Below are 14,305 nucleotides of genomic sequence, written 5' to 3'. Positions count from 1 at the left end.
AAAATAATATTGTATCAGTTACTTTATTATTTGCTTATTAATTTAAAATTCATCTTATTAGTATTTATTGTGTATGAATTCATACATTTTTATTAAGTCAGTATGAGTTTAATGGTAGAAACAAATAAAAGAACAACAAATTAACACTAATACATAAGTTGAATAATTGTGAGTTATAATAATAATAAAATTAATTGAAAATGGTATAATATATTGATAATTTATCTTAAATACCTACCACATGAATTTGGTTCATTATTATATAATACATTATATATTATGTAGTTCCGAGGGGGGGGGGCACTTAATTTTTGAAAACATTTTAATTTACTTTACAAACAAAGCATTGAATAACTTTTAATTATTCAATAAGATTTTTGTTAAAACTGACAAAGAAAATATGACAGGTTTATTGAGACGCAAAAAGGCCTTACTGAAAAAACCTATGAGTGTCTTCAAATTAATCTTAACTTTAATCTTCAAACTTTTCAGTATTTATATCATGAATAGTGCTACCAGCAATAATAAAAGGGAGTGTGACAATAAAGAAGCTGATGTAGTTAAACCACCATCATACATAAATAGATTCTAGTTACTCTAAGTCAGTGATTCTCTTCCTTTTTTTTTTCATGTCACCTTTAGCCACTAGAATACAACACAGCGTCACCCTGACATAAAAATAATAAATAATTCCTACTGTATTTTAGAATAATTCTTGAAATAATAATAAAAAAAAAATACAGTACAGAGAAAAATAATTAGTACACCTACAATGTATTTGAGTTGCAGGGCTCAATAAACATTGACAGTTTAAAGTTTAAATTTGCAAATTAAAAGAGAGAAAAAAATAATGATTTGTATGAAAACTGATGAGAAATTAGGCTCTAGTGGTTTTTACAAAGTTAAGGAAGTCGAGGGCTGATGGTGGAAAGACCGAGTCTCATATTGTCTTCTATAGTTATAGAACAATAACACTACATATCTAGCGACTACAAAATAACGGGCGAATCGACCCAAAATATAGCCTGTTTGGGTAAATATATATATACCGTTTGAGCGAGGATTATTTAACTAAAAATACCCTTTGGATGGTATAAAAATGCTTATAATATACACTCAACAATTAATTAAACAAAATTATATAAAATATAAATAATTAACAAGAAGTTAAGTTATATTAAAAAAAAATGTTGATTTTAAAATTGATACTATTATTATATATATTATATAACTATATAAGTAGTTAGTAATCTATTGGCTTTGTATAAAAATGCTCATAATATACATTCAACAATTAATTGAACAAAATCGTATAAAATATAAATAATTAATAATAAATTCTGTTTAAAAAAAAAATAATGATATGGATATTTATAATATTATTTATAAGTAGGAAATAATTTACAGTCAAAAAATTAAAATAATAATATAAAATTACAGATAATATAATTATTATTTTTAAAGGCCTGATATTTTAAACCTAAACATTTTATGTATTATAATAATTATTGGTTAATATCTCCTATTTTATATTCCATATTTCTTGTATAAACTCTTTATTTTTTATTATCAATAATATCATTCGAATTTGTTATCAGGTTTTTACCTCACAAAGGTAAAAATAATTTCACCCTCCCAATAAAATATTTCAAACCATTTAAAAAATTCGTTCATAAAAATAGAAGTTGCATTTGTTATTGAAAGTGCAGCTGTTTTCGAATGTTTTTTACTCATATTCCAAAAGGACAAACCTTTAATTTATTTATATCTTATTTGAAGAAATAATGGAATTAACAACAATTGTATTGAGAAGAGTGTGCAAGACTGATGTACTGTTAGATTTAAACAACGTAAACCTTCACTTCATTTTAAGTAATTTACTTCCCTACGAATCGTATTAAAACGGTTACAATACCGAAAAAATTATATTAAAAATTAAAAATTTTGATCAACTTCAGTTTAAAACCAATGTTAGAGATTATTTTATTGCTGCAGCTACTCATTTACTATATAAAACTAATAATCGCATCAGATGCAACTACAAAACATTTTAAATGCTCAAAGCCAGGAGAGCTCAAGGAAGAAAAATGTATTCATAACATAACAAAAGTTGCTCGATTATTACCTTTCAAAATATCTGAAACAGCATTATCTGACGAATAGTTGCTACTTCAACTCGATTCAAATTTAATAACAACATTAAACAATCCGTCACGTATTCATTGTTATTCGGAAAACATATTTAACATAAAAAATGCTCTTAATGAATGTAAATATCCGCTTATAACTTAAGTTGTTAAAGTTGTTCTTTCTCTTTCTCATGGAAGTGCATCAGTAGAGCAAGGATTTTCTATATCTAGACAAATTACTTCTGATAAAGTTAGAATAAAAGTTAAAACACTAAATGCTAAACTTAATATAAAAAGTGCTCCAAGAGTTTCAGGTAGCAAGACTGAACTAATTCCAATCACCAGAGAACTTATTACTGAAACACATTTTACATACAGTAAGTATAAAAGTCATTAAGAATAAGAAAAATGTACAGCAGAAAGAAAATAAATTGAAAAAAGAGATAGACGAGGAAAAGAAAAGAAATCAATTATTAAAAGAACACCTTGATAAATCACAAAAAGATGTTAAGATATTAGAAGATAAATACAAAGAAGCGAAGAAAATTAAAATTTCTCAGAAAAATGTTACTGAAAAAATGATGGAAGAAGCTAGTTTAAGATTAAAGAATGCTACAATGAAAAAATAGTTCAATGAAATACAGATAGCATAACCAATGTTAGAAAGAGGCCAAACTCTTCAAAAAGGATATAAACTCAAGGAAGAAGCTTCAGCACTAATTAAAAAAAAAAAAAAATTGAAAAAAGGAAAAACAATCTTATTTCCTCATTTATCGAAAAAAAAAACAACGCAAAAATTAAAATTTACCAACCATCCTAAGCTGTTTTATAACAATAAATCATATTATGTTTTTAGTTTTCAGTTAATTTTTCATTTTCATTTGTTTATTATATTATCATAATAATCATGTTATTATATACATATTATGTACATATGTTTTAATTGATATTTACTATTTGCTGTTTATTTTACTGTCATTATAATATAAGTATTTTATTCATATCGATGGTATTTTTATTACAATTTAGTTTTGATGTCACCTAAAGATGTGTGCTAATATAATTTGTTATTCTATCCTTATTAATAAGATGAAACTTTAACTCATTATTTTGAAAAAAAAACTTACTATTTTCATTATTTTTAAATGCTATAGCTGCTAGAAACCCTGTTTGCGCCTGAAAAGAATCGTGCGACTAGATAATATTGTTATAAATTTACGCGTACATACGAGACACAGACACGGTGTGTGTATCGCGCCACCGAATTTGCTTGTCCCGACCACTTTAGTGACCGGACTAGTAGCGTAACCAGAACTTTGTCCGTGGAAAAATAATCTAACAGGCCTTTAGTTTTACAAATTTGGAAGAAGGAGGACTAACTTATGTAAGAAAGATGGTTGTAAACATGTGAAATTTAGCATTAATTCATGAAAACTTGAAAAACATATTTTTTTCTTCTTCTTCTTCTTCTTCTTGGGGTTTGTCGGCCATTAATACCATCTCGTCACACATCCAATTCTTCATTCTTCCCTATCAAATGCTCGTACTGTCCAATCAGGAACACTATTCAGTGCCTCCGCGTCTCTTTTTACCATATCTTCCCATCTCAATTGGGTCTCCCCAATGGTCTTCTACCAACTGGGTTCTCGTCTATGGTCATCCTTATTATGTTGTTCTAGCTTCGACTAGCGTGTCTGACCCATTTAAGTCTTCAATTTCTAATTGTGTTTACTGTTTTTTTTTTTTTTTTTTTTAATAGACTTTCTAGTTCATTATTTTTTCTAATTCTCCACTTTCTTGTTTCTTTGTCTCTCACTGGTACAAACATTTTCCTTTCAAAGACTAATAGTTTTCTTTCTTCATTTTTATTTGATTTATTAATAAATCCAACGTTCTATTAAAAATAGTTACACGAAATACACTTTCTGGAGAGTTTATGATATAATACAAATATTTTACTCAAATGATCACTGTCATAATATTGTTTAATTATGAGAATAATAAAATCCAATATTTCACATACAATTTGAAATTTTATTAATATTTACAATAGTTAAAAATCTTCCATAAAAGTTATATTACTATATTATGATATAATTGATACTGTCATAAGGAAATTTTATGTGAATATTAAACATTGTGAATAAGTATATTAAAATGAAAACAAATAATTACGAATGAAGCAATAGTACTTTTTAAATGGATAGTAAGCATACGCGCAATTTGGGGAGGCTTGGGGCTTGGGTGTGCTTAGCACCCCCAAAGTTGTTCATGTTAATTTACCTTTAAATACTCATTACTCATTATGTATAGAAAAACCGAGTTTTTATTGTATAAATATATAAATTTATTATTTGAATAATGGTGGTGGAAGTTCGTCCTTCGTCTCTTTGGTCCTCGAACTGGATGATAATAATAGGTAGGGATGCCAGGTTTTGAAATCCCTAAATCTAAGCTTATCGAACATACCGAATGACTTTTTTTATTTTGATATGATAATAAAATAAGTATATAATTTTGTAATTTAAATATTTATTGGCTAAAACAAAAATACATTATTATTGTGTATAACCGTATCGATTAGATTAGGTACCATAATATAATTGTATAATGCACTCTATTATTTTATGTTTTATTATTAAATAATATAATATTATGTTATTTTCTGTCAGCTTAATAATACATTTAATGAGACTACCGATGGTTGATATGTCTCGGATTAATGCCTATATTCAACACTTTATCGATAACATATTATATTATATTCCGATTTTAAAATAATAACGACGACCACAGGTCATTGATTCTGTTTTTAGTGTTTTTAGCTATTTATAATAAATCAAGGTGATCTAATAAATAATAATAACAATTTTAATAATTATAAGAATAATGCTAATAATAGAAATAATAATACGTAAAACATTTTTTTCAACTAAAAATCTATACTATAAGTTATAATTTTGTAGGCATATTTTATTTCAATATTTCTCCGGTTAGAATTACATTTTACAATTTGTCTTCGAAATATTAAAATATAATAATTTTTTGCCAATTTCTGGTTGTTACAATATACGGACAGTCTAGGGTCAACAGGTCTAAAAGCAACCTGTAATATAAAACTCATAAAATAAATAGTTAAACAAAAGTAACACAAAAAACTGCACACGGGTGAAGTCGGGTTATTCAGTGTTTTTTTTATAAAAACCCGTTCCAACAGCCACAGCATACTATTTACTGGAGTGTAAATACTATTGCATATCTATTACGCCATGTTTTTATTAAAAAAAAACAGTAAATATGAATAAAGAAATAACAATGCAGTGCAGTGTTTACCAATTTGCCGTCCTAGGATTTTTTTCAATTATTTTCTGCAACCTTTCTTTCTCAAGATAATTAAAATTCTAATTTATTTAAGTATAGAGTATTCATTTATGATTTTGATTTGTGGCTTTTACAATTTGATGATTATAAACTACAATATGAACTTATTTTACTTAATTCATTATTTTGAATATTTAAACTGTATTTGGTTTTAAGTTAAAAAAAACTTGTCACAAATATGCTTTTTAATACTTTAAAAGTAAAAACATATGCATTTGCAAATAAAAATCTTATTATTTATGGTTTTGCCTCATTAAATATAATTGACAATAATGGAAACTTACTTGTGAAATAAATAAAAGAAAAATTATACACTTAATTTAATCAAAGTTTATTTAAATCATGAAATATTTATAAAATTATAAATAAATACAATTGTTTAAAAGTAAAATATTGGTTTAAAATGTATATAAATTAAGGATTAATGTTAATATGATAAAATTGACTACCAAGTAAAATAAAATATTACAATTTAATACTTCAAAAGAATAAATATTTAAAAAAAAATAAACAAAATATAAAAATATGATAAAATATAAAATATATAATATGTATCGGTAAAAAAAAAATGTATTCTTTAATTTTCTTTTGACTGTTCAAGCAATTCTGTCACTAATGGTAATTCATTTTTTTCTTCAGAAATATATTTCCAATCATTCTAGAAAATAGATATTTAGAACATTATTTAAATATTATAAGTATAGAAATTTCAAATTTTATGTGCACTACAATAAGCATAAGCTTTTCAAAATATTTTTTTACTTTTTACTTGATAATTTTTTTTTGCTAAAAAATAACCAGTTAAAGAGGGACAGTGATGGTTTATCGGATTATTATCTTAAGAAAATCATTCCCCACTTAGAAAGTAATACCACCGAAAGTTGGATTTCAAATAATGACTGTATTTAAATAAAGCCACCTTACTTCACTCAGCTACGATGCTCTCCCTCAATTCCTATAAATTATATGATTAAAGCTTATAAAATGAATAACCTACAGTTGTCTAATAAAAACAAAGTTATACATTTATAAAACCATTCAAATGTTTTTAAATATTTTCTAATAAATAGTCAACTAGGGAAATCAAATATCACAGATATAATTATTAACTTATAATATTATGCTATTAACTTTATAATTAGAATATTCTCTGTTGTATCTCTATTAACTAGACCAAAGCAACCTAACCAACAAATTTCCTTATACAACAGAATTAAAAATTACCAGAACTTAAAACAAACAAAACATTAAATTTATTAATGTAAAAAAGAACATGGATAGACATTTTTAAAGAAGTAAGGAGAATAAAAACATATGCTGAAAATTAAATTAAAACATTTAATGGTGCCATTAAAAATACAGGAAATAAAATACAGATTGAATCTTAATCATAAAAAGTGTTGGTATATTAAACCTGCTTTATATAAGTAGTAGTCATCTAAAGGATGAAGTCTAAATAGGAACGGAATTTATTTAAGTCCTCTCAAACCATAACTGGAAGGTATTAGGTCACAAAGAATAATAGAAAAGTAATATGTTCAAAACTAATAAACTAAACTAAACATTTTCATACTTATTTATATTATATTATTTATATTACTTGTTTGATACAACCAACATCTTTAAAGATTTTCAAACAAAAATTAAACTATAATAGAAATTTAAAAAAACGATTGGTGATAGAATATAAAAATTAACAATAAAGAAAATGTATTCTAATACCACTAAAGTAAAATTGTCTAGAGACTATAAAAAGTACTTTACTGCAGAAAAACAGGGGTCTTTTAATAGTTTTCCTACAACAAAATTTGTACTCTCTAAATCATACAGATTTGAATACAGACATACAATACCAATACAATAAAAAATGTAAATGGTATAATGTGCTAACTTCAAAATATCCTAAGAAAATTAATGAAAACAATAAATTACTAAATCAATAACCTACTTTTTAAAATTCTTAGAAGCAAGAAACAATTAATATTATTTGAAACTAAAGAGTTTTAACTGCCTTTTTTTTTTTACTTACACAATTATTTCGCTTACTAATTAAAGCTTTATTTTTGATAGTCATATCATTATTCTTTTCATCGGTCAACTGACATTCAGGTAGAAATTTATTGTTGGAATGTAATACTTCAGTAAATTCAGATTCAGTTGAAGTTGAGTAAGTTAGTGATTTTTCATAATTGTCATTTTTTTCAATTGAAGGTATAATTATGCCTTCATTTCCATCAACAGGATTCTGCATTAAAATAATTTAATTATATTGAAAATGAATTATGTATTATAATTAAAATTTTTTTAGGTTTTATTTGGTATAAGTTTAATTTATAACAACTTAATTAGGACCATAGTGCAATAAAGGGGGGCTTCAGTGTACTTAGATCCCTAAATATTTTTATATCCCTCTCAGATTAAAAATAATGAATTTCAGAATTTTGTGTGTTGAGATTAAGATAAAAGCTAACCTCAATAATCTTAATATACAAAATGATTATTAAGTTTGACAATTCTTGTAATTCAGTTTAGAATGGCTTTTATTTTACTTAGGAATATCAAAAATAAAAACTTGGTTCACAAAGTGATGCTTTTTCATCTTCCTATCTTATTGTTAAAATTTGAACTGAAACTATAGTATTGAATAGTGACAAATTATATTAGTATTTAAATTATTAGATTAAGGTATGGGGACATAGGCCTAGTTAAGCTAAGCTCTAGTTACGCCTATATTTGGGACATATCAGTAATTAACAAATGAGGTTTATTTATTAAACATATTCAAATTTGTAATATGATTACATACATATATATATTTATTATTTTATGTTATAATAGGTTATTTAGCATGTTTCATATTATACTCTTTACTATATGATTTTCAAATCAAAACCCAAAATTATTTTTAGATAGGTTGATAACTACAATTCACAAATAAAAATATTTCCCGATAAATCAAATGGATTCAAGTATACATATTTTAGTTGTAAAATAACGTAACAAAAATAAAATACATAAAATATTTTTTTTAACGTATAAATATAATTTATGGAAATATTATTTTACAAAGGTAAAAATTTAAAATGCTATTTTATTATAATTATTCAACTATTAATTGAAAGTCTAATTTTTAAATTGTTGTTAAATAACTTTTACATAGTTTTATTTATTAAAGAATCTAACTTGAAATTTTAGTACTTTTTAACTAAATCTAAAACACATTGAAAGTAAAAACTATTTTTTTTTTTTTAACTAGATATTAAAATTTATAAATATTATATTACTTTAGTTTTAGGCTTATTAGGTTTTTATAAAACTTCTTTCTTCAGGTAATGATTAATCCTTTTACTTTTATTCAATTAATCAGTGTTCAATGATTTATTTTTGAAGTATAATTAAATATTTTAACGGGTGATTTCAACAGTAAATTAGAAGTACACACATAAATAGATTGAAGCAATATTTTTTTTTATTTTAACCAATTAAGTTGTTAATAATTGTTAGTAACTCCATGCAAATAGTTATTTTAATACTGAAAAGTAAAAATTTACAGTGTACAGCTCCTTGGATGGTGTTGATTGTTTTTCCTTTGGTATCTCACGAAATGTAGTTATACTACTAGTAGCTTTAATTAATTATTTATTTATTACTTTAAAAAAATTATTATTTTAACTAGAATAATAATTAAACATCTGTAACTCACATAACATTTTTTTTTGTAGCATATCAGACTCCAACTGTCTGAACACTTGTTCCATTTCTGGACGGTCTTTAGGTTTATAACTAACACAGTTTTTGCCAATAGACATGAGAAATTCAAACACTTTTTTTTCGTCAGGTCCTGCCTTCTTATCAGCAATATTTGAAATTTGTAAATTATAATTCTCAACATAGTCTTTCTAAAATATTAATAATAAATTTTAAACAACCATTACCAATTACAATAATAGTATAACAACTTTTTAAATAAAACTTACTAAATATTTAGGATTTCTCGTACTGTCTTGTGCTCTTAATCCAGTAGCAATTTCAAAGAGTACCTAAAATTAAATTTTATAGAATACACTTTCAACAATTTTAATTTTTAAATTAAATATTTTAATGAGCATATATATTTTTGTTTTTGAATCTAGTAATACTCAACTAGTATTTAATGAATTTGTTTTATAGTATACAGTGAAAATTAATGTAGTCTAAATAAGTGTGAAACTTAAATTATTTGGAAAATGTATTTATATAATAAATATAAAAACATAAGAACACCAAATTTCAGATTTGAAAAGATTGAGTTTCTAAGATCTAAGTCCTATTCATTAACTAAATGACAAATTATAAATAAAAAATAATCAAATATTCTAGGTACAACAAAAACTACAAAAATTTTACACTTCTACTTAGGAGAGGCCTGGAAATTAATTAACAAACATACCACTCCAAAACTATAAGTATCAACTTTAGTGGAAAATTTTTTGCCTCTCAAAAACTCATCTGGCAGGTATGGCTTTGTTCCATAAACATGGGTAACGTCCACATGAGTGTATTCTTGAAGAGGTCCTTCACGAGCCAATCCAAAGTCACCAATTCGTGGTTCAAAATATTGATCCAAAAGAATATTTCCACTATTACAATAATTTAAATAAAATTAGTAATAAATACAAAATTATAAATAAGAAAATACCTTTTAATATCACCATGAATTAATGGTTTATCCATTTTATGTAAGTACTGCAATCCTCTAGCTGTTCCTGTTGCAATTTTAAAACGAATGTACCATATTAAAGGTTCAGTTCCATTCTAAAAATTATTTATTATGAGCTTAATTTTAACTATCTTTAATGTAAGAGTTAAAATTATACTTAAGTAATAAAAAAATTAATAATATGTTTATAACACACCCGACATTGTAATCTATCCTCAAGGGATCCATTAATCATATATTGAAAAACTAAACATGGTTTTTCACCACCAATACTAAATCCATAAAGAGGTAAAATATTGTCATGTCGACAAGAGCTTAAATATTGAAGTTCTAATAAAGATTCTCTTTGAGCATCTAAATTATCAAATTTTTTATCTGCTCCTTTCTAAAAATTAATTAATTACATTATTACTAAAAACTAAATAAATCATTTAATTTATGTAATTAATTATTTAGTAACCCGAGGTTCGATACGTTTGACAGCAACTGCGGTGTTTTTCCATATTCCTTTAAAAACAACTCCAAAACCACCTTTCCCCAAAATACAACTATTACTCCAATAGTTGGTTGCTAATTCTAATTCTTTATATGTTATCAAAGGTGTACATGCTTCAGCAAATGAGAGCATAACAGATGACTCCGAGATGATGTTTTTATTTGCATTGCCTAATGTATTTAAATCTTCATGTTGTAAATTAATATCTCTCCTTTGATTACCGTCAGAATTAAATTGAATATGATTACCAACATTCTGTGTAAACTAAGTTTAAAAATTAGTACAATAAGTAGATAAATTCAAAATATTTATACAAATGTTTATTGTTCAATAAATTTATTTATTTTTAAGTTAAAAAGAATTCAAAGATTTATTTAATTTTATTATTTAACGTGAGACAGCAATTACATGAGATATTTAAAATTATTAGGACATTTATATTTTATATGTAACATACACATATTGTTTATAAATAATAATCAAATGGATAATAAGCTAAGGTTTAATAATAAACATATTTAATAGAGGCCAATAAACCTGAGATAATATTACAATTAATTTGTTAATATTTAAAATAAAAAATCGATGAGTTGTTGTGAATACGAAGCATACTATGGAGAAAGTGATTGTAGCTATAATTTGTGCAGTGAGAAAAGAGGTGGAATAAAGAGTGAGTTTTAGTTTCACAAATCGGGACACAGAACATGTTGGAGGATAGTAGATTGAAGCATAGATTGTACCATTTAGCAAAGAGGAGATCAAATTAATGTCTGCTTCAAGAGGTTAAGAAATAATTGAAAGGATATTTAGTAATAAGCTAATAGGAGAGTATTCATGAGGACTGTGGTCAACTTTAAGCATAAAAGCTGTGTCCGAAATAGAGCAAACCAAAGTAATGTAGAGGGAACGGAGACATGGGACAGATGTATGGATGGATGGGTGGAGAGTGAAAAATTGTTTCTACTAAAAGCCATAGCACGGCTTAAGAGTAAGACCAATACATTTGGTCTATAAATAGAAAGAGTCGAGATCACATTATAGTAGGAGGTAATCGGTACTTTAGAGTAGGATAAATGTGTATTTATCATATTTATAAATGAAAATGAATAAAAGTAGACTGAGAAAACTCCCTCTGAGAACTCTTGAAGGAATAATAGATAGGTTTGAAGAAACAGCATGAACTTTGACATTCCATGTTCATGAGTTGAAATAAAACTGAAACCAAGAAAGCCATAGGTTTTCAATTTTTAATTCTGAAATGAGAAGACTATGATTAACCAGGTCAAAAGCTTTTTTAATATCAGTGAACACTCCATCAACTAGGCAAATGGATTAAAAACTTTCCAAAATGTATGTCATAAAGACAAAGCTGATGGTGATAGTTGATTTCTCTGTTCTACACCCATTTTGGTCATTAGTAATTATGTGGTTTTGGGATCTTTTAATACATGAGTATTCAATTTATTCAAACAATTTAGAAATATGAAGAAAATTAGATATAGGCCTATATATGGAAATAAAGGAGGGTTACAGTTGATAACAGAATTGGCATGACTAAAAAAGTTTTCCATAAAGTTACAAAGATTCACTCATCAAATTATAGTCTAAAGAATAAGAAAAATGGTAAGATAATTATATTACGTCTATTTAAAAGTCATTCAAAAATAGCATTAAGACTATAAGAGCCACTTGAACATCATCAATACAAAATTAACAGTTGGAAGATAGGTCATAAGAGTGAACGCCATCTTTGGAGTTTGAGAAGATTGTGGGGGTTGATATACAGAGAAAAATTTTTGAAGAGGAGGTTTATGGAATATTTAGGTTAGAAGACTCATTGTTCAAATTCTCATTACAAGTAATTGAATTCTGGTTTAGTTCTTTGGTAAATTTCCAGAAGAAAGATGGGTTGAGAGATAACATTTCTTGAGTGGTTTTTATGTATAGCTGATAGACAGCCATTAAGAAACGCTTACACTTTGCTCTGAGCTTGAAGGAGTCTCTAGATGAGTTTGGACGTTTAAAAGCTACATATGCACATTTCTTCTGTATGATAAGGTTCCTTAGAGCAGGTGAAGTCCAGCAGGGAAATTGAAAGTATTATTAGGAACAAACATATTAATCGATTAAACCAGAAGCAGCACTAATAGTTGTGTGAAAGGAAAAAGTAGCTTCCTATTTATATTAGTTAATGAATTGTGATAAGGCAGAATAATTCACAGTTTTGAAATCTTTGACGGTATCAGTATTAGTTGTTTGGTCCTCAAACCATAGGAGGAACTTTAGATACAGAGGAAGATAGTATAGATAAAATGTAATGAGAAATTCGGTGACTAGGCTTAAATTATATTCAAAATTAATATTATACAATAAAAAGAATATTAAAGAAAAATAAATTTAATATTAAATTACCTGTAAATTACTTCCATTCTCACATTTAACAAAGTTATTGAAGCTTAAATTATTACTTTGATTAAGTACATAATGATATTTTTGATCAACTAACAAAATAAATAATAAAATTTAATTACAATTCAAAATATAATTTAAATAAACAATAAAGGTCATACCAAACTCTTTAAGTATAGCCATTGCTTGATAATGTTGCATTTTATATAAAATATAAAATAGTTCTATTATTGAATGATTTTGTTCACCCCACAAAGTCAAAAGTTCATCGGTAGGAGAATGATTACGCATGGGAGCTTTACTTATTTTGTAAATAGTAGCATTATCAAATTTCATATAATTTCCTCCTAGAAAATTATAGAAAAAATACAAAATTTGATTAATTAATTTATGTTTGCAATATCTACATAAGTGCTGTAACATATAATTTACTGGAAAAATAAATTAATAGAAAATTCTTATTTGATTGAAACCAATTATTTCAAACGGTAAAAAATATAATCATTATTGATAATAAAAATGAATTACTATTTGATATTATATATATTAAATACTACTTTACCTGATGTTATTTGTGCTATGGTCAAAAGGACTGTTACTTTTTATAGGTCCTTCAAAAAACATTTATCTTTTATATTTCAATCATTAACACTCAGCACACCCTAAATGTTATTCATGGTATATTATATGAGTATCAATCATTGAAGTATAAAATGTAAATATTTTATTAAAGATGTAAAAAAATTCAGCCATTTTGATTATAGTGCGACTAACGATGAGTTAATATGGGTATTAAGATAATTATTATTATCAACATAAAAACAACAAAATAATTGATTATTAGGTACTAATTTAATATTTAAATAATTTCTAAAACTAGATAACATATTAAATATTATTTACCTAGTTCTTCCCATTTTTCATTCATGTCCATTATATCACAGAATTTCTTACGTTCTCTATATGGCAATTCATAAACATAAGTAATAGGTTTCTTCATGTTACTGTTCTTCATTATTTCAATAAATGCTCTTAACAAATAACAGTAAAAACTATTAAAATTATAATGAACATATTTAAAAATGTTAATAACAAAAAATAATAAAATATATATAATTAATAATTAAAGTCAACAACAAAAACTATACTCACATATATCACATAAAATTTTTTTAAATTTATAAGTTTAAC

General features: G+C 25.2%; 1 protein-coding gene across 5 annotated transcripts in view; it reads right to left on the bottom strand.

Moving 5' to 3' along the window:
- Nucleotides 1-14,305, bottom strand: part of LOC112692568 (serine/threonine-protein kinase pelle-like) — a 17,620-nt gene extending 3,315 nt beyond the window's left edge. The window contains exons 1-13 of one of the 5 annotated variants that reach the window (XM_025567281.1): nt 14,267-14,305; nt 14,018-14,145; nt 13,276-13,461; nt 13,118-13,206; nt 10,670-10,969; nt 10,406-10,594; nt 10,189-10,304; nt 9,940-10,129; nt 9,488-9,550; nt 9,214-9,409; nt 9,062-9,135; nt 7,540-7,755; nt 6,054-6,168 (exon numbers count right to left, since the gene is read on the bottom strand). In XM_025567281.1, the coding sequence (XP_025423066.1) occupies nt 6,088-6,168; nt 7,540-7,755; nt 9,062-9,135; nt 9,214-9,409; nt 9,488-9,550; nt 9,940-10,129; nt 10,189-10,304; nt 10,406-10,594; nt 10,670-10,969; nt 13,118-13,206; nt 13,276-13,461; nt 14,018-14,129 (1,812 nt within the window). In that variant the 5' untranslated portion in view covers nt 14,130-14,145; nt 14,267-14,305 and the 3' untranslated portion in view covers nt 6,054-6,087. Of the gene's footprint in view, nt 1-2,125; nt 2,357-6,053; nt 6,169-7,539; nt 7,756-9,061; nt 9,160-9,213; nt 9,410-9,487; nt 9,551-9,939; nt 10,130-10,188; nt 10,305-10,405; nt 10,595-10,669; nt 10,970-13,117; nt 13,207-13,275; nt 13,462-14,017; nt 14,146-14,266 lie in introns of those variants that run through there. The other 4 variants (XM_025567282.1, XR_003149421.1, XM_025567284.1 and 1 more) reach the window with 4 other exon arrangements.

The sequence above is a fragment of the Sipha flava genome, unplaced genomic scaffold, assembly GCF_003268045.1.
Source record: "Sipha flava isolate LNK unplaced genomic scaffold, YSA_version1 74_pilon_pilon, whole genome shotgun sequence".
In the NCBI taxonomy this organism is placed as follows: Eukaryota; Metazoa; Arthropoda; class Insecta; order Hemiptera; family Aphididae; genus Sipha; species Sipha flava.
The sequence above is the reverse complement of the archived record's forward strand: the minus strand, read 5'-3'. Positions and strand labels throughout refer to the sequence as shown.